This window comes from Cyanistes caeruleus, chromosome 7, assembly GCF_971803275.1.
Source record: "Cyanistes caeruleus chromosome 7, bCyaCae1.hap1.1, whole genome shotgun sequence".
Lineage (NCBI taxonomy): Eukaryota > Metazoa > Chordata > Aves > Passeriformes > Paridae > Cyanistes > Cyanistes caeruleus.
In genome coordinates, this window is record NC_141707.1 from 30010385 (window position 1) to 30037313 (window position 26929).

A 26929-nucleotide genomic window follows, 5' to 3' on the forward strand; every position below is an offset into this window, starting at 1 on the left:
AAAAGGTAACCTAGAGAGTCTTTTGAACTTATGAAAGAGCCAAATGGGTTGAGAGGGGAGAAGTATTTACAAAGCCAATGAAGAGAGCACGAGTCCAGCTGTTATGCACAGCACAGCTGGCTGGAGAGCAGTTACAGAGAGATCAGCCCAATCAGGGTCTGTCAGAACTATGTACAAAACTCAGATGTTTAAAAAGAACCTACGTTTTCATTACTCACTTGGTATCTCTCAGTATTAAAGCATCTGAGGCTGGAATCACAGCCACACCTGCAAAGATCTCCCCATGGAGGGCCCTGCAAGTTAGGCAAGCTGTAACAGGGAGTACAAAACAGGAACACAAGACTTGAAAGAAGAGAAGGACCCAGCCAGAATGGGTGGGGGGAGAGAGCAGGTAACTAGCACACAGAAACCAAAACTGGGTATGAACTAAACCAACAAGATTTGTTTGACTTTTACATGTGTCCAGGATCTTGGACTTGGAGTTAGAATGCTAACCTAAACATATTTCTGAGATTTCAGCAGGCTATACAAATATGTTTAAGTATGGCTTTCTGATGTTCACTTTTAATGAAGACTGCGACACAGACCTTGCTTCCTTTACATTCAATACCAGTAAGATTCTACATAAAAGCTTTAAGGGACTAAAATACTGATTGCAATAAATATCTGCAAGGCCTCCTTAAGCTGATGGAGCGCGCCAGTGAAGAGTAGCAGAAAGGTCTCTGAGAGGCACCGTTGATTGCTTCTAAGTCTACACATATGTCCACAGATCTCCATTAACTGTGCGTTGAAACATCTGAAGAGGAGCTGCTGTTGCTGTTGGTGGTCTGTGCCCTCTTTATATACAAGTTTAGTAGCTTCATCTGAAAGAAAGAAAGAAAGAAACATCAGGAGAAGATGCCAGAAAAAAACAGGTGGGGAAAAGTTGACTGCCAATGTAAAAACTTGCATTCTGTGGCGAGCTCACACTGGGCACTCTGAAGGAAAGCAAGATAACTGACCATATTTCAGAACAGAGACAAGAGGCCATGCCCAGTCCCACTGGAGTTACAGACAGACTTAATGGGATTTAGAAAAGCCTCTTGCATTTCACTTCAGCAGCCATCAGTTCACAGACCTCAATCCTGCAGCCAGGTCAGGTCAAGCAGGCTTCCCACAGAGGTCAGTAGGGCTGCAGGCACACTGGTGATCCAAGAGCCATGGGTCTCCCTCCTAAGAAACTTCCTGAACACCCTGAACTTTCCCTGCTTTATAAAATGTTCTTTTTCAATGACAATATATCTTCACTAACATGGTACATCTAGTGCAACTGCAGTTGTTATGACTATATACTTCCCTTGCATGGATTTGTTTTCTTTTTCCTCCTTGCCTTAACTCCAGATCCCATAATGACTCATGTTTACATTTAACAGGCAGGCAGTCTGCATAAACCCAGAAGAATTACTTACATGTTTATAGTTAGTGATGTGGAGTATGCTTGTGGCACTGAGGATACTGGGATAATAAAGCCTCTATAATATTTTATAGGGGGACTTCCTAACATCCCAAATATAAAGGGGCAAACCTCAGCACACATAGCTGTCTCTTTGCAGAGCAATTTGGAGGCACGACTGTAATTTGTCTAGTGACAAGACAGAAATAAAACCCAAGTGTCTTTAGTCTCAGATTGTTTTGGCCTATACCACACTTCCTTACCCATTAAAGAAACTATGACTTCAAAATGACAGAATTAAGCCCTCTGACCTAAGTAGCTATTCATGTGCACAGACCTGTTTCAGAAACAAAAAATGCAGAATTCATCTTAAAATTGCATAGAAATCTTGGGTATGAACACTTAAAACAGCAGAAAAAAATCTTGTGGTGGCTTGTTGAGCTGCTCTGAAAAGCAAACACCAACATAAAATTCTTGTCTGAAGGATGGAATTGAATTAAGGGCTTGGTTTCACTTGCAGCATCAGGTCAGAATTTGGGTTTTGCAGCTAGTCTGACTTCAGGGTATAAAGTCCTTTGAAGGGTCATTTGAGCTTGCTGTTGTCCCAGAAGGAAAGGGACACATGTGCCCCGCAGTTGAGTGAAGGTTTACCTGCATTTCTACCAGCCCTAATCACAACTTGCTGCTGACAGGATCTGCTCTCCCACCATCCCCATGCATTCCCATCACTCTCTGCACGAGGATGTCTGTGTGGCCACAGAACAGACTAAAAGCTATTTAATTTGTATTGCAGATCTGGTTTTCAGCCAGAGCAGCCAGCTGATCCAGCTCACTGCACATCACCTCTGGATGTAATACCAAAGGAGCAAGGCAAACATGGCTGGAGAAGAACCTGCTCAGAGGCAGCCTGCAGTTTCACAAGATCAAATGTATCATGAAACCAATCTCCGAACACCATTAAAATTTTCCAAGTGGGATTTCAAATGCTCACACTGCTGAGCACAAGTGGTGCTGCTCCAGTGGCATTTGTCAGGGTGAGACAGGATTTAATAGAGTTCGGGGAACTTGACCCAGAGCTACAGTGAAGCCACTGGTCCTGCTGCTAGTAACAGCCAGCAGAATGGCCTGTACTACCAAAACACCAGAGACACATTACTCTTGTACCTTGCTTCCTGTGAGTTGTGCGAGATGAGGTTTCAGTTCTTCTCCAATTACTGAATAAATAGCCACTAGGCAAAATACACTGGCTTTCCGGACACTGCTCTCTGTGTTATCATAACCCTGGAAATGAGAGGAAAAGGTCAGAAGATAAACAGCACTCCCCAACACCCTTCCTGAGCAATATACTACAGTGCTGATGTACATTTTGCAAATGTGGCTGACCTAAGAGATCAATAAAAAAAACCTCCGCTTAACATAATAGTTTGTAACCTGAGTACTCAAAGAGAAAGAGAATGCAATCACCCTATCTGCTCCTTCTGTTATTATTTCTGACATGTTCTAAGTTATTAATATCTAGTTATTTATAGCATTAGGTAACAACACAGGTTTCCTAACACGAGCTCGGGACTCCACACACACTTCTGTGTCCAGTTCAGATGACCGTGAACTATCCTGAACAGTCAGAACACTCTGGAGGGCAGCTTACCTATCAAGTAGGAAAACCACAGGAAAAAACATGTGAAAGATCCCTGCACATCTCTGCCAGGATCTCTGGCAACTTGGGCAGAGCTCAAACTAGCCACCAGGTCACTCAGCAGCTATGGACACCAGTCCCAAACTCAGGCAGAGATCACTCAGCAGCCATCCCACCCCAAGAGAAAGGCAGACATCACTTCAGCCTGTGGGATGCTGCTCCTTCGGATGCAGGGTGACCTCTGCCGGGAAAGCCAGAAGAGGGATGCAGCACAGCTGGAGCTGTTCCAGCTGCAGGGCCGAAGTATAGCCCAAAGTGATCTTGTGCAATCCCACAAAGCACTGAGCTAGGAAAGCAGGAGACCTCAGTGAGCTCAGAGAAACACCAAGCTATTGAGCATCAAGGGGAAGAAAAGGCTGAGCCTCCTCATCAGCACCAGGGCAAGCACCACAACCCTCTCCAAGCCCTGTTCTTCCATGGAGTCCCCATCTGTCCATGGAGAGCATGCTCCAGGCTGTTGAGCTGCACACTTGTGCTCACACTGCTGCTGCTGACACTGCTTTCCTCCTCACCACTCTGCCAGGGCCCTCAGTGAGGTAAACTCAAGGTTTGTGTGGTAAACAAGCACAAAGGTTGCTCTCCACACACAGTCCTTCAGACAGGATCCCAAAATACTTCTCAAATGTAAGGAGTAAATTCCTTTGATCACTGAGTTTCTACGGTAAGCAAATATCTCGGACAAACTAGGGTCTGAAACAAGAACCATTTAAAGTAATTGAAGAAGACAAATCAAACTGCCTTTTTAAAGGCATGCTGCTCTCAGACTTTTCCAGTGCATCAAAGCTTCGCTGTTCAGATTGTTGTCTCCAACAATGATGGCTAAAACCATTTTACAACAAAAGTTTAGATGAATACAGAATTGTCCAATTCCCAGAAGCTGAGATTTAAGAATTGCAAGAGCTGACACTACAAAGTTGGGATGAATGCCAGGATGCATAAGGGGAATTTCTGACTTTGCTCTTGTCCTTCCAACATTTTATGCTCACAATGAGAAGGCCTCTTTATCCCAGTTCTCCATGGAAGTCTTACCCACCCAAACACTTCTATCCCTTGCACTCTGACTGATCTGTTCCTGTCACAGTCTCTCCCCAGTAAACACACACATTTTCTCTCCTCCCTCACTGCTACTTCACATATTTCCTTCTTGTTTGCAGCCCCATCCCAGCACTGCCAGCTGCTTGTGGAGGGGACCAGAAGACAACATTTCTATGGCCAGTGCTCAAAGTTAAATCCACAGTGTACAACCAAACCTTAGCACTGGCAAAAACACCGCTCCCCACGCAGCCTGAGAGGGTTATGAAAGAGGCTGAATGAAGTCAGCAAGTAGTTTTGTCTTAATTTCAGAGAGAAAAGAGAAAAGGAGAAACCTGCCTGCTGGGATTAAAATTCAAGTGCAAAGTACCATCAAAGCACAGAACAGCTCAGCAGAATTAAAGGGAAATTAAAGACTACAAGATGTATAGAGACAGTATAAAATGTGGTTAACTCCTACCCTCAAATTTATTACATGGCTGCAACTGGCTTATTTAGGAGTCAGAAAAAGGCATTCAGTTGTGGAACATACACACAAGAACCTGAGTTTTCCTTTCCTTAACCCTAAAGGGATCAAAAACTTTATATAAAAAAAATTATTTTACCAAAAATTAAATGGTTTCGTTTACCAAAATCTGGCCCCAGAGGATCCATCATTCTCCCTTAGGGGCATATCATAAATTAATGGTGGCTTGTGCTCAGGAGCAGTGACATGGCATTCTGTACCTGTAACAACCCAGGAATGATATCGGGTAGGAGCTGATGCAACGATTCCTTGGAAATCCTCTCGATGACTTTCGTTTGCATTTTGATGGCAGCTAAGTTAATTGGATAATCTGCAGTCTGAATGATGGGGCAAAGCACCTTGATGCACTGCTCAGGGTGGATGGAACTCGCCAGGGTGGAAGCAGCTTCTTCAGCAGCTCTGACGACCTGAAATGAAAGTAGAACAAACTCTAATGTTAATGAGGTCACACCTGACAGCCACCATTGCTGGTGTGCTCCGAGTGACTGCCAGGAAATGCTTGGGGATGTTCATTAACAGATCTGCACGAGGCTCTCGTGAGTTGAGGGACAACTGACTCTTGAGAATTCACATCCTCTGTCTCCAGTGACATCTTTGTTCCAGCCAGTGGCAAGAAGTCCTTCCTGCCTAACATAACTGTGTTAGTGTTGTGGTTAGTTTGAAAAAATTATCTGTCACCCAAAACAGACAGGCACTCCCAGACCAGGAGGAGCAAGAGCATGACATCTCTCCAGCCACTGGAGGTCAAAGAACCTAAACTCACCAGCTTAGACTGACACAAGATGTATCTCCTTAACCATTACCACCAATGGCCTGCTGCAGTTTTCAGTGTGCTCCTCAGTGCTGAGTGCCCTGTGCCCATGCTGAGACACCCATGGCAGCTGTGTCCTGCCCCTTCCCAGCTGAACTACACTGCAGTCAAATCCAGGTCACAGACACAAACAGGCTTTAGGGAGGCCATGACCAGGCAGCTTTGCTCTCAGCATATGTAACCCATTCAAGGCAGCACTGGGATCACCATACAAAATTGGGGAAGAACAAGTGGAACAGCAGCAGCACCCACCCTCTGCAACAAGCCCACAATGTAAAGCAGTCACACAAAGCAAGGATGATGCTAAATTCAACTCTACCCTGAGAGAAAGCAGATTCACAACTTTCACTCTTCCCTAGCAGGTAGGACAGCTAGTTCAAAGAAGACCCAAATCTGGTCTCTTCTCCCAAGAGAATTTATTAATTTTACATTCTGCAGTAATTGGATAAAAAAGAACAGGATGGGAAGGCAGGTTTTCTTTTTTCAAGTGTCTGTGCTAATTGCCAGGCAACAAAATGAAGCTTCCTCTTGGCTGCACTCTTCCTGGCCACAAATAACACACTCTTTGCTCTTCATGTTCTTGTTACAACACAAAAGGTGGAGGATGCTTTTTCCCATCTTCTCTCACTCCCCTCTCCTCAGGGCTTACTTTAAAGGGAGGGTAAATCCTGAACAGACAGAGATGCTCCCATGGACAGACTTAAATCCAACACCTCAACTTTAAGAAGAAAGAAGCATTCACAAATCCTCATGTTTGGGATCTTCCAGCTAGTCCCAGGAAGCCCCTAACTGAGCCCAGGAACATTAAACCTCTTTTCTGGTTGTGTGGGAGGCTCAGGTGCCCAGCACCAATTCTCTACCTCCTCCTAAACTGAACTACCTGGAATTGTCTGAAGTCAACACTTTGAAACCAGCACCAGGAAATCTGTCCCAGGCAATCTGCAACACAGCAAATAAATCAAACCACAGGTCTGCCACTTAGACTGAAGCCATGGCTGCTGAATTTGCCTTGTTCTCCTTTCCCACACACTGTGATGGCATCAAACTTGGGGATTTCTTTTTGAGTAAGGCAACCTATGGGCAGATGTAGCTCTATCAAAGCCTCAAAAGAAGGTGAGCTTTCATTATTTTTAAGCAACTGTGGAAGATAATGCATGAACAAGGAGTAGCTGGAAGCTTATCTTAGTCCATGGACTACCAAACACAAAGTTCAATTGACTTCTAAGATAACAGCAATTAATAGTGACCAGAAGGGATCATCTGCACGTACACAGCCTTTACCCACAGCATCATAGCCATGCTGCTAACATTCATCTTCCACTCATGCTGACAGCTACCTCCCCGAAACAGGAATGACACAAGACACTTGTATTCCCAGGAAACAGCAGAACTCATCCACTTGGCTTTTGGCATTCTCTAAGGCAGATCCAACAGTGAATGTGATCTCACACTTCACACAGCACAAATATTGCATGCAGGCAAGATATGGGCAGGATGGTAAAGCAACCTGAGATTTTTGGACTGCTTCTGTACCAGTGCCCTACTTACACAAGTAAAGCTGTCCAAGTGCTCCGTTTACTTCAGGCCTTTCTCAGAATTTAATTATAACATTAAAACATATTCCAAAATGAATGGCAATTCACAATGTGGTCAGTATTAAAAAAAACGCTTCCTGAAAGATCTGTGAGTAGCCATGCAGAACAGAATGCTTGCTTTCCCACTTAACAGCAAGTTTTCCCTCTTCCAGCTATTTCTTTGCTAATTTCTCTTCAATTTCACACATGAGAAGCATGAAAGTTAATATTTTTCCACATAAGTTAGTACTAGCTTAGGAGCCAGCACTGCGTGATTTTGTTGGGAAAGAAGAGAAACACTCAAGTACTTAAGGAAAGCCTGATGCCAGTCTTTGATAGCCCAGAGTGGAATTTCTAGAGTGGATTAAGTCAGGAGCTCCCAGAGGGTCTCTAAAGGAATCCAATTCCTGGCACTGCAGCTTCTGATGTTTACTTTCCACAAAGGATGGAAAGCACAAACTTACAGAGTTTACCTGATACTTTACCATCAATTTAACTATCCACTAGCAACCCACTAGCTAAAAACTCCTGAATATTTCTATTTGAACACAGGCCACTTAGGATTTTGTTCTGCAGCAACGCCAAACACTGTTGGGAAGTGTTTTCAGACACTCTCAGAAAGAAAAGCTTTCACATATATCACAACACACTTAAACAAAATTGTAAAAAAAAAAATTAAAACTTATATCCTCTTGGTATCCTACTTGATAAAAAAGCAACAATATTTTAGTATAAACCTATGGCTAGACTCTGATCTCAAACACACTACCACGAAAAAAAAAAAAGAGAAGATGAAAAATTTAATGAATATTCTATCTGGGTTTCAGCTCCATATCCTGTTTTCACACAGTTTACTATGCCTATTATGTTGAAGGTATGAAACAAGTGCATAAGACAAAAAGTCTATTAACCAATTCCATGTATAAGGAGCATTAAAATACAGTGATAATTTTTCACAAAATAAGCAAAGGTTCAACAGCAACAAAGGTCACACATATTTTGCCCATTAAAAAGTGAGCAAGGGAAGTTGTGAAGGTACAGAAATTATTTATGGCCCTGATGATCGTGCTTTCAGCACTGCTGCCCAGTTCTAGCACAGATGTGACTACATTTAGGCAGAGGCTGGCTATTTCACATCCTTTCTCCCTGCACTGCCTTCCCCCTGAACACAGGAGGATGCATTACACATGTCCAGCATGACAGGAGCTTGTAAATGTGACAACACCAGGGAGACTTCCAAGCCCCCCATGAGCACATCTGGGGGACAATGCCTGCAGCTCAGCCACACTTCAGCAAACCCCGAGTGTGTGATTAACAACATGCTCAAGTCTCACCGACATCAACGGGATTCCAGCATGTGCTTACATCCTTGTGTGGATGAGAGCCTCTGCAGGTAACTGGCTCCTGGCTCCCTGGGGAAGCACCAGAAGGTGACAGGGCAAAGGAAGGGGTAGGGCAATACCAGCTGATGCTGAGACAGAGAAAAACTCATCCCTGCTGGCACAGGAAGCCAAATGCCATGATTTTGCAATGTAACTACCAGCCCTATCCTGCCTCCTGGCTTTGGCAAAACAAAACATTCAGCCACCCAGACAGACTCTGCATCCCACCAGGGGCTCTCAGTATTTACCCAACGGGCTCGGAGTCCCACTCACCTGGCACTGCCAGAGAAATCAGCAGCATTTCCAAACAGAGGGAAGTACATTACCAAAAGATACAACCTGCCAGGTCATTTGGCAACAAAAACATGCAATTGTAATAGAGTTCAGCAAAGACATTTTGCCATGAGGCACAATGCTTGTGCCTTGCAAATTGTACATACCTTACAATATCAAAAAATCAAGTATCTTTCTTAATCAGGGCTTTAACCTGACCAGCAGAGTGAAACAACCTTAAAAGGAGTGGGAGAAAGGAATAAACAGGATCAAGGAACAGGTCTTCCTCCCAGCTTTGAAGGCAAGATCAACAGATACACATGGGGAAGTGACAGGAAAGGCTCGTACTAGCAGTGACACCACAATAAGTAGTGTCTATATAATCTATCCTTTAAGCTCACAGAAATGAAAGGGTGCTGATTGCTACGTGCTCAGACACAGGAGGATTAAAAGTCAGACAAGTTAACCAAAGGGAAAAAAAAAAGCCAACACACACAAGGAGGCAGGCAGAACCATTCACAGGGAAAGACTTTAAGACAGCTGCAAGGGGGGAAGGATATCCACAGGGAAGCATCACTGTATGCTTGCTTCTTGCTAGTCAGTCAGGTAGGGTGTCAAGCAAAGCAATTTTTTTGCCTGACCTCATATAATTATTCTTAGGAATCTCAGATGTACAAAAGAAAAGTAGAAAAGTCACCAAATGATGGTGGCAGCTGGAAACAGCAGGTTCAAAAGGGTGGCTATGAGACAAGATGATAGAGAGCCTTCTTTGAAAGCAAAGACACTAAACTGTGTGTAAGGGATGTCACAAACATTATTTTACCTCCTAGTAAAAGCTTAGAGCAAACCATGGCTTGAACTGGATAGATTGACATCATTCAACACAGGGCAGGTAGCCCTGGAATGCAGATCTAAGAGATAGCTCTTGCCCTTAAAGCAGCAGGTTTTACTCCTTTCTAAAGGCTTACCTTGAGCTCTACACACTGGTGACTAGATTCAGCCTGACTTCTGCTGGCATAACATAAGCTCTGTGTGCTGGTGGGTTCCTTGAAAGACATCTGTGATGCATCAAGACCTTTATAGTGAGTCTCAAGAAAGACAAGTTTTTATACTTCCACCCAGCTTGCTTTAGGGAAGAAACCATATTCACATGCACAAAGCCAGCAAGGTGTAGCACACAGAAAGCTGTTCACCTCTAGCAATGTCTTCCTTAATGCTACCAAGGGCTAAACTTCAAAGAAATGGGTCAGGCAGTCCCAGGAATATGCATGGCAATTGCTTCCTGATTTCAGTGTGAGGGGATATGCTGACATTCAGTATTAGTGTGATCAAGACAGTGGCCTGCCAGAGATCCTTGCCTTCTAATAGAAAAGCACATTGGAATCACCAAAGTTCTACAAGATTTGCTGGACAAACTTTGGATGACAATTTCCACTGGTTTACCTGGTTCACAGCGCACTGCAGCCACAGGATCCTGTTCACTTAAGACAGCCAGAACTCAGACTCCATCTCTTCCACTCATTTTCTTCTGCTCAGCTATTACTCCATGCATTAACATGTTGTTTGCTGCCTGCCGGCTGCAGCAACCAGCTTACAGGTTTTGATAGTTTCATTTCCACTTTAAAGACACACAAAGTACTGACAACTAAGGAAAGAAAAATGTCCTGACTCCCCTAAGGCAGATCATGTCAGGTTCATAGGCTACACAGGGCATCAGTGTAACATGCAGGGATCTCAGCAAAGCAGGACCTGGATGAGAGCTTCCCGCAGGAGCTTAAGGTGGAGTACTTTGCCATGATTGCTAGTTATGGTGTCTCTGCAGGAGGCTGTAGAGGATGAGGCAGTGCAGGCAAAGCCCCACTGAAAGTTTAGAGGCTTTGTACACCATTGTGAAACACCAGAGAAGTGTATTAAGGAGAAGAAGGTTTTGCTTACAGGCTTACGAGGCATGTGGCTGTGCTTTTGAGCCAATTTTTGCCATCTAGAGGTGGTTACTTAAAGCCTATATAATCTAAGCTGGAGGGGATGGAGGTTTACCAGTACCTAGTCAGGCCAACTCCCATCCCTGAAGGCTTTACAGTCTGATCCAGACAGGAACAAACAATTATGGACTTGGTTTCAAAGCAGGAAGCGGACTCAGCAATGGGGAGTGCTAAGCAGATGAAAAAGCAGTCTGATTTTTATAAGGATTCAGAGATGAAGTAGATTACACTGCTTCTCCTGGGCACTAAACATTTGAAATGTGTTGGGAAACAGAAAAAGGCACATAAACATATTATGAAACATTAATGACTGCCCACTTGCGGCACTTGGAAGCTTCCAGCATGGCATAGGTAACAATTAATCTTCAAGGCTATGATCATTTGGTGCTTTTTGTTTTGCAGAAACCTACACAGATCATACCATCATCAGAGGACAATTACAGTATATAAATGTCAGAGGCCAATCTAAAAGCACTCAACAAGATTATAAAAGTTATCTACAGGTAATGGTTAACTGATTTTTTTTCTCTTCTTCTCCCTCTTTTAGAGAGTTACAACAAAGAATGTACAATAATGTACAATAAGCATCCCAATTATGCTTATGGACCTCCTATATCACAATATCCAGAAATTACATATCTAAGATATGGCACAGCATCCTTTCCTTACACATAGAAAACATACATCAGTTAAGTCCATAGGCTTTGTGCCAGAGACAGAAGCACGGAATTAGCTATCCTATGATTTTTCACTCTGATGCTAATTTCCAAGATATTAAACTATTTCTGTTTTAAAATACTCAATAATAAGAAATTATCCTCATTTTGTTGGCATGAATCTGAAGCAATGTCATATCTGTGGTACTGGGTCAGCAAGCAGCATCTCTCCTTAGCTATGGGTGAGTAACTGCACTGGAACAAATGAGTTAATATTAACTAATTGGCAACAGAAAGATGGTTCTCTTCCAAATAACTCCAAACAAAGTCTGATAAAAATCAACAAGATTTAATATCATCCACAACTTCAATTATGTTCTAGTGCTCCACAAGTAAGTAAAAGGCATTTACATGTCAACCCCCCTAAATGTTTCCAGTTATGACTGAAGCAGGCTTGACTCTTCACATCACCCCATTAAATCAACAGCATCGAACAGACTGTTGTACTACAAACAGTATGAAAATGGGACAAAGTTAAAAAAGGCAAACTAAACATGAATCCCAACCCAGAGCCTTCTACTCTGTAGCCTAGGGTTACATTAATTGTGACCTGTTACTGAGGTCTGTGCTTTGCCAATCTCCTGCATTTGCACTCACAACAAGGTGTGACTCAGCTCCAACTCCATGTACCAACCTTTCCTCTCTCATATCCCTGGGGGGAAATGTGGTGCTCTCAGCTGTGCTGATCAGCTCTGCTGATCCCAGACCTCGCCTTCAGCAACAGAAGGCAGATGATTTTTAGCCACGGCAAAGACCCAACTGTCTGAAGACTTCTGCTTGGACTTGGAAAAACAGCCAGGTATCCAGGCATCCCAAAATATCTTTGCTACCACTGTTTTGATACCTCCAACTATGTAATCTTGAATAAAATCATAGACCTTTTCCTGTTTTAAAAAACAAAAAAAACAACTTGAACTAGATATCAGCACTCAACTGGAGGAGGGGGTGATATTTGCTGGTTGGTGAATATATTTTTTGTCACTCCTGGCCATGCTGAACAACAGCAATACTGGAATTTGCGTAGACAAACAAACCTTCCTGATTTCCAAAGAACTACCACTTACTATGACTTCTTGGAGACAGTACCCAGTCTGCTCCTCTTCAAATTCTCTTTGCTAGATCACTTTAGATTGAGTCTCTGTGGGTATAATTGAAAATGTGAGCAGTAGCAAATGCAGTAGCAGGAGCAATTAGCAGTCCCTGTGCTGAAGGGGAAATTCAGATAAGAAAGACTGAAACAGATACAGCTTGCTCAAAACAGACATCTTCTGCTAACTTACACAGCTTGTTAACACCAAATTACCAATTCATAACCAAGGATCACCTTTGTCTTCTGCTACAAGGCAGAAGCAGCTCAGAAACAGAACAAACTGGAGTGACATCAGGACATCACTGAAATAAAGATTAACCCTTTCCCAACTAAATTATATACCAGCTATCCTTGAAATAGTTCTTACGGTCTAGGGGAAGATTGGATTTTATGTAGTTTAAGGAGAGTGCACCTTTAATACTGCTCTGATATAGTGAGAAAGCAAGCTGTAGAACAGACTGCTCAGAACTTTCTTTCCCTCTTCAGCTATCCTTTGAAACTGCCCTTCACTCACAAATTGGTGAATCCTCACTTAATCTCCTGCTCAGTAAGATCCAGTTAAAGAGCATCCTCCTCCCCTGCTGGAAAGAGCAGTGCTGCAAAGTCAGCAGTGGGAGTGAGCTGGAGGGCCACCACAGGAAGGGAATTTGTGACCTTCTGGCTCTAGGCTATAAGTTTGACCAACTGAGCCAGCCCAAATGATCTCTCAGTTAATTTTTCACAGACTTAACTGAATCAGCAAGTCCCAACTACAGGTAAAACTACTTCAAGCATATTCACAGGTATATATTTAGCCTAGCTCATGTGGATATTTAAGTGCAGGTACCTTCCATAACTTCAGGAATGCCGATATCCTCAAACTACTGATGGACAGATGATGCCTTTCCTGGGCTGCATCATGGTTCTGAGAGCCTCATGTACACAGGGATCAGAAAACACTCATACACAAAATGAAAAATCCAGAACTAGTGCCCCAATTGACATAGCTGTGCTGTATGTGCAACAGATGCAAAACAGGAATATACCTGCAGTGTCCTGCTGTGACAGCTGTCACCCAAAGGTCCCACTGCAGCAGCTGATGTCTCATTATGAAGATGCTGTGCAAAACCATGGCAAATCAAAGCCACACTATGTGCAGCACAGTAGCTACTTGCTGAGCACTGTACAGCTCAATTATTCTATAAAGAAGTGCCAGAACTCCCACCTCTTATTCCTGGTTTATCCTTCTTGCTTTTCTCTGGGAGGCACCTCATGCAAATCCCAAAGAATCTTTCCACATCACAAGAATGCAGAGGCATAAAGCATGGTGTTTTCAACATTGTTCATGATTTCTGTAAAACCCACCAGTCCCCCAGAACAGTGAATTCTGAGGGGCACTAAAAACAATGCCAGGGACAATCTGGAAAAGTCCTGCTAGAAACTTTAGTTCTGGAGGATTCCCAAAAAAAAAATACAAAGAGCACTGAGTCAAGGTGAGCTGACAAGCATGCAAACAGGAAAACTTGCCAGTAAAAGGCGCTCCTTCAGAACATAGTGTTTTGTCTGACTGCTTTATCAGAAAATCAATTTACAACTGCTTCTTACTACTCTGAACTGAAAATGACAGGGGTGCAAAGGCACTAAATCAAGAAGAAGGTAGGCAGAGTAGGGCAGCCCTCATTCATTAAAGCATTAAATATTTTCTACTTCTGCATTTTAGAGAAATCCAGACTGTTATTTTCCTTCCCTGAGAGTGTTTCTTGTTTTGATTTTCAAACAGTACAGTGTCTGCTACCCACGGTTAAAATAACCTTGTGTCAGCCCCCCAATGCTCTGGAGCAGTCTGGTCTATTTTAATCATCTTTTCATGGCCAAATATCTTCAGAGGTGCCTAAAACTGCTAATTTAGAATAATCCTTTTGTAGAGAAGTATAAATGCCTTAGATTTCAAACCAAGGACTTTTGTAATAAAACCATCACAGACCGATAGGGAAATTCTGGTAGCACTTTTCAGAAGGTTTATTTCAAACTTCCAATATGCACAAGGTAGATTAAAAGATCCAACTTGGAAAACAATCTAAAAAGTTTAACTTTAAATGTAATTTGAATTGATCTACTTAAAATGTTATCCTTTATTCTTGCTTTATTTCAGAATACTTTCAGTTTTGTATACGAGTTCTCTTACAAAAAGGAAAATATAATTCATCCTTCCTTTTGCTTCTTCCTCTGCCACTGCAGCATGGCCTTTGTCCATTTTCTCCTGTTACTGACCAGTTCCCAATTTTCCAGCACAGCCCAATTTCACCATTCAGTTTTCACACACAATTCTGCTTAAATACAGCCTTTGTGTTCTCCAGTACATTTTGTATTCTTACCTGTACACACAGAGGCAGCACAGTGCCCCCAGCATGCTCTAAAAAGTAATTAAACATGCACTTTTTTCACACAGTGTCTCAACCTCTCCCAGAATGAGCAGGGAAGTCCTGGGAAATTAACAAACAGTGGCATACCACTCCAGACAGCTCCAAGTACACATAAATAGCTCTCACAGTCTCCACTTTTTTCCTCACTGTTTCAGCATGTAAAAATTCTATCTCTTCATACTTGGGAGACTTAATACTGATTTGTTCCACTGTCAGGATGGCTCAACACATCTGCCTGTTAAGTCTCACAGGTCCTACATTTCTTCTGCAGGTCCATATTGCTTTCCCAGTAGCTGAAAGGTTCACTCACCTCCTTGTGGGAATCCTTATGTGCTTCCAGTGTTTTCATGATAGTCAACTCCGCATAGTTCTTAAACCTCGCCGGCTGGTTCCGCAGGATCTCCCGCAAGACTCGCAGCGCCAGGGCTCTTATTGAATGCTGTGAGAAAAACAGACAATAGAAAAAGATAAGAAAAAGATGCTTCTCAAAATCATGGTTTGAAGTGAATTCTCCTGGCTTGCCAGAAATTCACAGGGCTCCCTACACTACCAGCTCCAGTGGAATAAGCAGTGGAATCAATGCAACAAAATTCAGAATTGGGCTCCTTGCTTGCTCTTGCACAGAAAGCCACATAAAATTAATCTTCTCACATATACAAGAATCAGAATGACTATTTTCATAAAGCCTATATTCTTTTTGCAATGAAGTACAAATTTGTACTCACAGGAGGACATCAGCATTACATCAATCTACAAAGAAGGTCAGATCATGTATGTTTTGCCTTTCCTTTTTGCTCAGCTTGGCAGATCTCAAATTGGGCTCCATCTGTGCCACAATGTTTCTCATGTACTAAAGCAGTAAAACTGACTCTTCCTGTAACTCCTAGGGAAATTACTTTCAAGGACTTGAGTTACTGTAGCCAACACTGACCTACGTCTTCATCCTTCATAGCAAAAACTCATGAGCAGAAGAGATTTATAACACCTGTTTCAATTTCATAACTTACACTAAATTTTTGACCTGTGGCCACTCCAAATAGATTTCATTATTTCAGCAGAGGAATACATACTTTACTTCATCCTCAGCCTTTAAAATATGTGCTTTGCTATTCATCTGCAAAATTCATACAGTAGCACAATTCACATGTACTTAAGACAAAGTCACCAGACCCTGTGATACTTGTGTGATGGTGCTATCATTCAACATGTAGAACTAGAGCAGCTCATGCTTAAGAACAATGACTGAGACAATGTCAGCCACCTATCCTGCCTCAGAATTAACATTTCTGAGAGCATGACATATATTTTGCAAGGAGTATAAGGAATATAATAGATTTTTGAATCAGATGAAACAAAATAAAGAACTGTGAGTGCTTTGAAGCCTCAGTATTATAATGTTCAGATGGAGTGTGGCTCTGATGTGAACATGCAGTAGGGTGTTGAGCCTTTACCAAATAGCATTATGCTGCAACCTAAACAAATATCCCCAAATGGAAAAAAGCCTAGCCTGTAAATTACCACTTTAATCAACTACCAAACATAAAGCTGTGATAATAACAAAGTTTTTTTTTTTTACATTTCAAAACAAGATTCCTATAAAAGCAGCTTGTTCTTGACAACATTTTTACAATAGACAGAAACCCAACCCTTGAGATCTAATGCCCTGGGTCTTTAAACCACACAGGAGAAAAAAAAATTAATTTATTCTAAAATGCCTTTATTTTCCTTCCTGGGAATGGGCATAAAATAGTTAAGAGTTTTTAACTTTATCCTAACTCAGAAGAGAATAACTGAAGTCTTGACAGTTCTTTACTTGACTAGAACTTCTTTTTTTCTGATTCTAGTTCAATTTCCTAGCTATTTATTAGTAACACTCTGGAGGGAGGGGGAAAACTGGGACATTTTGGAGTAACGGAAAACTCAGCACTGAACAGTGTGAAAACTAAAGTTAAGTTGTCAACCTTCAAAAGAAAAAAATGAGCAATGCAGTATCACTGATGAGTGGCAGGTTTCATTTAAACTGGTGTGTAGGAATTATAACCCAAGATGAAGCAATGTACAGGAGAATTAAGACAAAATCTACATCTCACATCTTTGTCTCCAAGCGTTTCCAGCAGCAAGAGCAGAATGGTTTTGAAATGCTCCTCCCAGACTCCAAGATTATCTTCCCTTGTGATCTTTAGCAATTCCAGGAGAGCTCCTTTCCGCTCCTCCACCCGCTCGTTGTGGTTGGAGAGCTCTTTCAGAAGATCAGCCACCAAATCCGAATGGTCAATGGGTACTTCTAGGACAAATGGCAGCAAATCATTTGGAGAAATGGGGAAAAGATCAAAGGTGCCAAAATTTCTCACCCTCTACAGAATAAGGTTCATGTAACAAGGGGCCCCCCAAAAATGCATCAAATTCCAGGTGGCCTCAGTCAAGCAGGCAACAGAATCTGACTAGCCCATAATTTAACCTGAGTTCATAGCAGGGCTCATGCATCTGCACATGGCTTCTAACGAACCAGGAAGAGCTGACAACTGGACTTCTTCCAGTTCCAACAATTACTTCTACAAGATGAGAACTGCCGTGGTTTTTCCCAGACATACACACCCAAAACCGGTGGTCACATGTATGACCTTTAGATTAAAGTACAGTGACTCATCAGTGTACTGCAAAAGAATAAAGCTGATGTGTAGCTGCACTTAAATGAAGTCAAGCACTCAATAACAACAAGCTGTTGAGTGAGGCGTTTCAGCCATGAAGAGGGGAAGGTCCCAAAGCAGATGCATGTGGATGCTTAAGGGAGCAGTTTGCAGGAAACCCCAGACAAACAAGAATCAAAACCACAGTATAATACTTTTTCTCAATAGCCACAGATGAGGTTCTGCTGGGACATGAGAACAAAGGGTATTTCATACCAAGCCTCGACTCAGATGCAATGTAATACACAACACATGCACAGGCAGGCACGTATCTGAGGGCACTACCCATACACAAATACACCAGAGAGGCAGTGAGCTGCCTGCAGCATTACAAGGTGAGCTGATACAAACCATCCCGAAGCTGATCCATGTCATCATCAAACACTGCTTCCTTCAGGGCAGTCTTGTCGTAAGTGTTAATGGTGTCAGCGTAAGGATAGGGGTTGTACTCCCGAGCACGGGGCCCTGAAAAGGCGCGGGGAGGCTGCGTGTTCAGGAGGGAGGTTTTGTTATCCAGAGCCATCCTTCCGCCTTCCACAATGTCACTGCTCCCACGGACATCACCACTAGGGAGGGCAAGGCCACCATCTCGAGACACCTGGGGGAATCAGAGGGAAAAAATGAATGTTCAAAATTCTATAGAAACTGTAGCATTTTTAGAGTTCACCCAAAGGCACAGAATTATTCACATGTATTATTTATATATAATACTTCAGTAAAACTTTGATTACTATCTTTTTCTTTTGCACAACTACACCTGCTCAAAAATATCTCGATCACAGTTTCTGTAACCACTCTTAGAGCATAAGATACCACATGAGCTGTGCACTTGGAGTGATCACAGCTCCTAAGCATGTGAGGGAAACCATCCATGCATTTTAAAAACTAACATTTCCCGTAACAGACCTGACTAGATACACTCCATGCAAAAGCCATCACTGAGCCATGCTGAGCCTGAGGAATACTAGCACTGTTTCCATCCTTCATGGGACTCACACAGAAGCCCAGTGAGCACATTCCACAGGAGGCCAGAGCTCAAAGGGAGCCAAGGGAAACAGCCAGTGAAACCCCATAATTAAGGTATAAGGAGTTAACAACTAATAAGCAGAAGATATCTGTAAGAATACAGCAGGAATAACTGGATTTTGTACACTAACAATCCACAGACAGGTTTGATCACAATGTTCTAAAATTTCATCTATCTGGGGACATTAATCAGTGGAATACTTACAAGGTCACAGTCTTTCTTCCCATCACGTTTGATTGGCTCATTTAGGTCCTCTTGACTACGGAAACTAAATTTCTCAATTGCTTCTGTGACTCCACGAAGAGAGCTGTAGATTTCATCAGAGTTTAGGTTCTCCGTGTCATAATCCAGCATACTAAAGACCAAACGTATATGAAATGTTACAAATGAAATTGGGATACTCTTCTGACTGTTAACAAAAACAAGCTGGAGACAGATGGTCTGGAGTACCCTTTCTAACAGTGACTTGTAACACAACATGGATGGAATCAAAACAGAGTTCAGGTCAGAGTTTCCCCTCAAAGGAGAACACTTTGCTGTAAGTGAAGGGAAAACAGATCCATTGTTTCTTACATTCAGTAAGTGTGCTACCTTCTATAAACCAAAAAACCCTATCCCCAGTGTGGCAGTGGTGTATTTTAAAAAGGAAAATAATATCAATCACTATGAAAACTCAAAGGGTTGTGAGAGCTGGTGGAAATGAAATCAGTGAAATTTAAGTTTAATAATATATGAAACTATGACAGATTTAAATGGAAAGAAAAATGCAACTTGACATAAACCTTAGTCTAACAAGGCCCATTTTAATTTATAAAGTAATAAAACCTAACTCACTTGTACAGTGCCTTAATAAGAAAAAGCATTTCAGTATTTGGCCAAGTTTGGGAATTCATCTGACACTTTCTTGCAGTCTATCTGTTCCCTAGAAATTTCTCAGCAACATAAATCCTCAAAAGTTTTGGGATTCCTTGAGGAGTTATCCAAAATTAAGTCTCATGATAAAATGCCTTGCATGCAAGGGGAGATGATATTAAGAGATCTGGCTAAAGAGAAGTTCCTACAAGCTTTGAGAAAATGAAAAAGTATTACTGGCAGGGCTTTGCTCTATCTAGGAGAAGTAGAGTTTTCATGACAATCACTAAATTAATAGATCCAGCAAGAGAGAACAATTTCTGGCAGAGTCTCAGATCTCAGTAGAGCCAGAAGCAAATAGACTGAATCAGACATTTACATCAAGTTGTTTGTCAATAAATGGCAAGAAGTGGCTCCCTACAGTGGTGAATTACTATTTCATAACATTTGGGGAAGAATGTCAGGAGGGGCTTGGACACAGATGGTTGAACTGAGTTGTGTTCCTTTTCCACAAAAGGAAGATTGCCTATGAGGTGGGTGGGGGAAAACCCAAACAAACAAACAAGAAAATCCCTTCTGAATTCTGGATAAACAGCTGTTATTTTCAATGGAACCAAAAGTAGGATATTAAGTATCTACTAAATATCTAGACCCACAGCTTTTTTTCTGGAAGAAACTTGGGAACCTCAGACAAAGGATAAGATTGGCTGCCCAATTCCTTCGGGATTAACACACTGAAAATAGCCATAATCCCTGGCTCCCAAGCAACGTGTTCGCACTACACTCACACAAACATCAGCACCATGTATTTTGGCAAACAAACCAAAGAACAACTCCCCAAACAGTGTCTGGCAGGCCAGGGAGAATGAGAAATCACTTAACAGAGCAAGATCAGGAAACAAAAGCTGTTCACAAACCTACAGAAGTCAAAGTATTCAAGGCTTTTCAGACAGCTGAACAACAGTAATGCACTGTGATGGCTTTCCAGACAGAAGGCAAGGCAGTTTTTAGGTTCTTTAGAAATACCAGTTGGGAACAGGAAAATCTTTGTTTCCTATGATCTCAAAAATATACATTTTGAGCTCAAGTATGTTTAATTCATAGATCTTAAAGGGTTTTTCATACAACTTTGAAGTGGGCAATGAAACCACCTTTTGAAAAGGTATACATGTGACTGTACCTGTGTACTCACACCAAGAGATGATGTGACTTAGCAAAGGTCACACAATTATATCCATGGCAGAAAACCCAAGAAATAATCACAAATATAATACTGACAATAAATCTGCTGAAATCATCACTTCTTTCCTCAGGGATGAATTTCGCCCTACACTATTACCAAAGAACAATCAGAAGACAGACTCTTCAGTGCTAAAGAACTAAGGCAATTTCTCAGAGCCATCAATCTGATGCATTTGTCAAAGCACAAACCCACATTATTAAAAAAAATCTAAAGAATCCAGTGATTTCATATGTCAGGAATAAGCCTGTGTAGGAGGTCACATTATGGCTGTGCTCTACATGAATGAAAATTCTACAATGTGAACACACGTCTCTACTGACAGTATGTGCACTGGAATACTTCACAGACAACACAATGGGAGGAATAAAAGTAAAATGGAACTACACTCACCTTTCAGGAAAAAAAAAAAAAAAAGGCACAAAAGGGAAAAAAAAATTATGACCCATGCAGAAAACTAGAGGAAAGGCACAGCATGAATAAGAAGTGAGTAGAGATGAGCAGTGTTTAGGGATGTCACAACATTATTTTCCATCTGCTGCACAAAACCAATGCAGCTGTCTCCAAGTTTACCAAGATACAATTTGGCTATTGTCCAGTCTGGAATGAAATACATTTTACTTCCATAAATTGTTACTCAGTTTCCAATCCAAACTATGTGTAAGTAATCCACAGTTCTGTGTCTTCAAGCAGTACACAGTAACTCATGCCCTTGCACTTTCAGGCTCTGGGCTGGAATGTATGTTACATTATTCCAAACCCTATTATTTGGTGTCAGATAAAAGAAAACAGCAAAAACACACTCAACTAGTTTTATTCCAAAAATCAACATGGATCTCCTCCACAGATATCTCCACAATGTCCAAGCAGAGTGAGAACATTAATTTAAAGTTTTTAGTTCTGCAGGTATTCACAGAGGTACCTACTACTGCATTCAACCTTCTCTCAGATGCCACACGTTCTCAAATTTTGAGCCCTCAAAGAAAAAATTCTTCACTTTTCTTTCAACAGTTTTTCATTAGGACCTTTTTCTTTAAGGAAAGACTATATATAGTCTGTCCTCAGGTAACAGACATATCTAAGTCAAGAGAAACCACATTCACAGATGGTCTGTTGTCAGGGTTTAAACTGTAAAAAATCCAAGGAATTTAAGAGAGATCTGACAAATTAAATCTGTACTCAGGTTAGGTTGGTTTTTTTTAAACCAGCATACAGCTTTAGTCCAAGAGCTGCATGCAGACTGGAACAAAACGTCAGGGCAAAAGAGGAGGAATAGATAGAAAATTGCAATTGATAAACTCAAATTCTTGTGGTAAGGTAAGGGCAATTTTAATTTCAATACTACGAATTTCCAAGATGTTTCACCATCACATTATACAAGCAAAGTTCTATGTGAAGTCAGTCCTGAGCTCTATGTGTCCATCTGGAGGTACATGAGTGCCACATGCACAGGGCAGCCAAATTGAAAGATCCTGCCTCTGGTATCGTAACACAACCAGTGCCTGCCAAAAGTGCTCAGCAACTGTGTTCTGCATTGGAAACTGACTGTGAAGCATCTTCCCTGACATCTTCTTGAATGGGTGCAAGAGTCTGGAAAAACCCACCTCTTTTTATTCCCATGTGTATGCTGCATCTTCCCCAAACAGTGAGCAAGTGGCTGCCCATCACCCTTGCTCTCTGAAAGCTTTCATCATCTCTTCTCCTTTTCCAACCAAAGCCTCTGCAAGTCCCACATTTAAACAAATCCCGTGGTGTGAAAGGTAAATAATACTGTGACACCTCAGACAAGTTGGTTTAACAGGTAGCTTGTTACCTGGGAGAGTAAGAGCGTCTGAAAGTCTTGTGGGAAGGAGCAGTGGGGATGGAGTTAGGCTGAGAAAGGGGAGGGGGGTGCTTCGACAGCCCATCTGCACTCCAACCCCAGAGCCGACTGCCGTGACCAGAGGAGAAACAAAAGAGAGAAAAAACAGAGAAAGGAGAGGGAGGAAAAAAAAAAGAAAACTATAATCTGAGTGGCTTAGTGCTGTCATGCTGCCTTGGAGAGAGAAAAAAATTAATAGAAACAAAATTAAACAAGAATACTCCATTGAGCCTCACAAGTCTTTGTTTTGGCCTTTATTATTAATTTCCATTTTTATTCCTAACATAATATGATCCACAAAAAATCCAGTCCCTGCTTGTACTAACCAGTAGATTTTACAAATGGATATAGCATCTATAAACAACTCCATTTATAATATTCTATGCAAACAATCCCTGGCCACACATGTATTCAAACTCTAAGCAGGTATTTCTAAGCAATAGGATTTCCCTGGAAGAAAGAAAAATTGGAATTTATTTTATTATTAGACACCTGAAGGTACCTTGTAAAATTTGTCTCCTGGTGCCTCTATAAAAGCCTGCAATCAGGCCCTACAGAAGCAGAAAACCTTTGCAGGGCTTGAGATCTGATCCTGTTTCACCTGTTTCAAACTGAACCCAAATATGCAGCAAGTGAAAGTCAGTCTAGAGTGTAAATGTATCATGGGACTTCGCCCAGGTCTCAGCAGACAAAGCTGGAAAGATTGGGTGAAAGCAGCCTCTGAGTTGATTCAGATCACTCCTAAAACGTTCACAGGCCCCTTTAAGTTATTGCATGACCCTGTGCCTTTGGGTCAAAACATTCATTCCTGTGTCAATTTGTCTAACCTCTGCTTTTGTCCTTTTGCCATTATGGCACATGGTTTTCAGAATCACCTTCTAAATGAGAATCGATGCTTGAGCTGGTGGAGTATTCACACCACCACTTTGTTTCTACTGCATTTCAGCACATTATCTTGGATAGCTGTATTTGTATCTATGCAAGTGAAAGATACTTTCACATGAGAAGTGACAAACAAGTCAAGAATTGCTCCAGTGCAAACAGCAGCAAAGCCAGTTAGAAAACTTCTCTGAAGAGCAGTGTCAAGACTTTCACTCATTAACCAGCAATCAAATCCCACAGCTATTACATGCCAGTATTATCAAGGAAATACTTCAGACTCCCAGAGTGCTGATGAGAAGCCTCACAGCTCAGGTCTCACCTACCTGAACACGGGCCACCAAACAATGCAGGCTTGTCCTTACTGTATAAAGTGGGTGGCTTATTTTAATTCTGTTTCCATGCCTTTGCTTGCTCAGCTTAATACTGAAAGTGTCAAATTTTGGTTTTAATGGTATTTTTTACTATCAGTGAAATAGCAAGCATGTAAACTTACATAGTCAGATAAAATATAGCCTTTTATACTGACACATTTCTTCTAAAGAACTTCGAAGGACTAAACTGTTTTTTTTAATTTTGGGTGATTTTTGTTTATTCGTTTTTAATAATCAAAACTAAGCTCAGGCTTCTGGGTTACTAATAATGGCAGAAACTCATTTCAAATGTATTCACTTGATATTCCTTCAATTACTCCAAAAAAATTCTAGGTGAAGACTCCCAGCCTGAATGTAACATTTAAGTTTGCAGAAGTCAATTTACCATTCAGAACAGTAGTCTAACACCAAAGGACTTCACAACTTAGCGTTTTCCTCTTTGTGCTAGAACATAATTTATTACATCTCAGAGGATTTTCCCTGTCCAACACAAATCTGAGCCATTTATCTGTGCTTTGCCTAGGAAACATTCTTCCCTTTCAGACTGAAGTCTGGGGGATTTTTCTTATTATTTTCAGTCTTTCCAAGTGCCCTTCCCTGTTTTCTTTTTCAGAAAGCACATCTTTCTTCCATAACTCCTCTCACCAAAAACTAAAACTGTTAAAGAAAAAAAAACCCAAAACAGATACAAATGCAGAAGTAACTCACAGATGTAGTGGATATGTCATAGTGACCATGAAGCAGAACTGGAGGGAGTAAATGAAGGCAGGAGAAAAGACTCTGTCCAAGACCCTGAAAGCATGCTACCCTCCTGAAGACTTCAGGGAATACTTAAGCAGATGTTATCATCTGGATAGGCAAATGAGCTTTTGCAGAGTCCACTTCAACCAAAACATACAAAATATATCCAGAGAGCCCAAATACACATACACATAAATACACACACACAACACTCCCAAAAAATCAGTCATCTGGAATACATACATAATACAGTAAATCTGTATCAATGAAATCTTGCTGACTTGTTGAGGATATTGCCCTCAAACCATTAGTAATATGGGACAGCAGCTATGCTTCACAGCATTTTCACATTCCTACAGGACCCCAACATCCTTTCTACACATATTCCAGCTCCAAAGACATGTATGCCTCTGGATTTTACTCCAGTCTGTGAGCCAGGAAAAAAAATACAAGGAAAGCATAAACTTAAAATCCAAAGCTGGCATTAAGAACCGGAGATAATCCTTCCACTGACTACACTCAGGCTGCCTATGTAAGACATGGGCAGGGACAAGGTAAGCAGGGCCTGCACATGGAGCACCCCATGAGGCAATGGGAATACACAACCTGACTACAAACCCTTGGCAGCAGGCCCCATGAAAATGTAAAGCCAAGCCTACTTTTGGAGGAGAACTACACAAAGAAACTAGGAATCTTCATCCTTTCATACTGCTATCAGAATGACCTGGGCATACTTCTGTTCTGAGTTTGTAGAGAGAAAGTGACATTTCACAGCAATGCTGAATAGCAAAAGACAAGTATTTGAAGTGGAAACATGACACTGAAGTACCTATACCAAAGAATGCAATACTGCAGCATACCCTACTTAACCACAATCTGTCAGCACATCTTTCAAAGGCCCTTCTCTGAAAGAAGGACAACCAGAGCTAAATTCTCCCTTTAAGTCAGGAACATGCCCAAAGTGTGCTACACAAGACATTTTCAAGAAGGATGCAGCCCAGCAGAGCATCACAAGCTACTATCCCTGAATTGCAGTACTTGCCACTGCCTTTTCAACAAATGGCAAAAATCTACAGACACTGTTACAGCTTAGAGGGTACTCACCACAAAAAAGTACAGCTTCTCCCTTCCAAATATTTTAAAAAGCTTTCATAACAGCTTCCACCTTTACCTATGACTGAAGAATAACTTTTAAACATCACTCTTGAATAACTAAATCCAGCAAGGAAGCAGGACACACTTCTCGAAAAGACATCTAAATTTTTGATTAAACAACTCCAATAACTCTATAGAAAATGGAAGGAATTATTGTTTTCTAAAGGAAATTCCTGGCCAACTACATCCATGGCAGAATGCTCTGGAATTATATGCTCTCTCTGACTAGCCCTTGAGAAAAAATAACACATGGAAAAAAACCCTTCAGTTTCTAAACCCAAAATGCTAGAAAGCAACAGCAACAATGCACATTGTATGCTTTAATCAATACTTTGATATTTTCCTCCTGACATCAAGAGGTGAGAAGAAAGCAAAGACAAATAGAAAACAGTGAGTGAAATGGCAATAAACAATTGTGTCCCAATGGCAAAACCCAAAAAGCATGGTAAAAGGTTGTGGAATTATAAAGTAAGTGCCACATGCAAACATGGCAACAAAACCACAACGTAACCACAGGGAGACACGGTTAATAATTTCCCATGACAGAAATCAGCAGGGCAACAATGCTCAAGCTAGTCAAAAAGGAAGCAACATAGTTGGAACCGTTCCCCTGAAACTCCACCACTTAATTTCTTTTTGAAACCTTTGTGGAAAAAACTTATAATAGTCAACTTGGCTTCGGCTGGCAAACTCTTGGTTTAGTTTTGAATTACAGCAGATTTAGAAGTCACAAAGATGTATTTATATATTCAAAATTTTCTCAGGAAATCCCAATGATTCCTGTGCTGCTGGAATTAGTATAATTATTCATTAAATGCTAAATGCCTGTACTTTTCCTGACACACTGGAACTCACATGTTCAAGCATCCCTTCAGAGAGTTTTGCAAGTAACAAGGGTAGATAACAGATTTCAATGTAAACTACTATACTGTACTATGAACTGCAGTCCTCACCCAACATGGCCCCTTATGTTTCTTCCACAACCTGTCAAGAACAGGAGACAGGCAGGCAAGGGCAGCAGAATTTAAGCTTTTCCAGCATGAACCAAGCTTGTCCAGCTAACAGCTTGCTACTTTCCTCCAGTATTTCTATGGTCCCAGAATATATTATTTACAATGTCATTTCCCCTGCTCTAAGTTTTAATGCTGCAAAACATCCACATTCCCAGCAGCCAAGAGTCAGTGCTGGCTGAATACA

The 26929-nt window shown here is 41.5% G+C and overlaps 1 protein-coding gene across 47 annotated transcripts in view; it reads right to left on the reverse strand.

Moving 5' to 3' along the window:
• Positions 1-536: 536 nt before the first annotated feature.
• Positions 537-26929, reverse strand: part of CLASP1 (cytoplasmic linker associated protein 1) — a 167814-nt gene continuing 141421 nt past the window's right edge. For 29 of the 47 annotated variants that reach the window (XM_086897376.1, XM_086897399.1, XM_086897365.1 and 26 more), the window contains 7 exons: positions 18835-18985; positions 17955-18201; positions 17007-17197; positions 15227-15355; positions 4887-5093; positions 2597-2713; positions 537-863 (listed from right to left, as the gene is read on the reverse strand). In XM_086897376.1, coding sequence (XP_086753502.1) covers positions 777-863; positions 2597-2713; positions 4887-5093; positions 15227-15355; positions 17007-17197; positions 17955-18201; positions 18835-18985 — 1129 coding nt within the window. In that variant the 3' untranslated portion in view covers positions 537-776. Of the gene's footprint in view, positions 864-2596; positions 2714-4886; positions 5094-15226; positions 15356-17006; positions 17201-17954; positions 18202-18834; positions 18986-22535; positions 22653-26929 lie in introns of all 47 variants that reach the window. The other 18 variants (XM_086897362.1, XM_086897371.1, XM_086897361.1 and 15 more) reach the window with 3 other exon arrangements.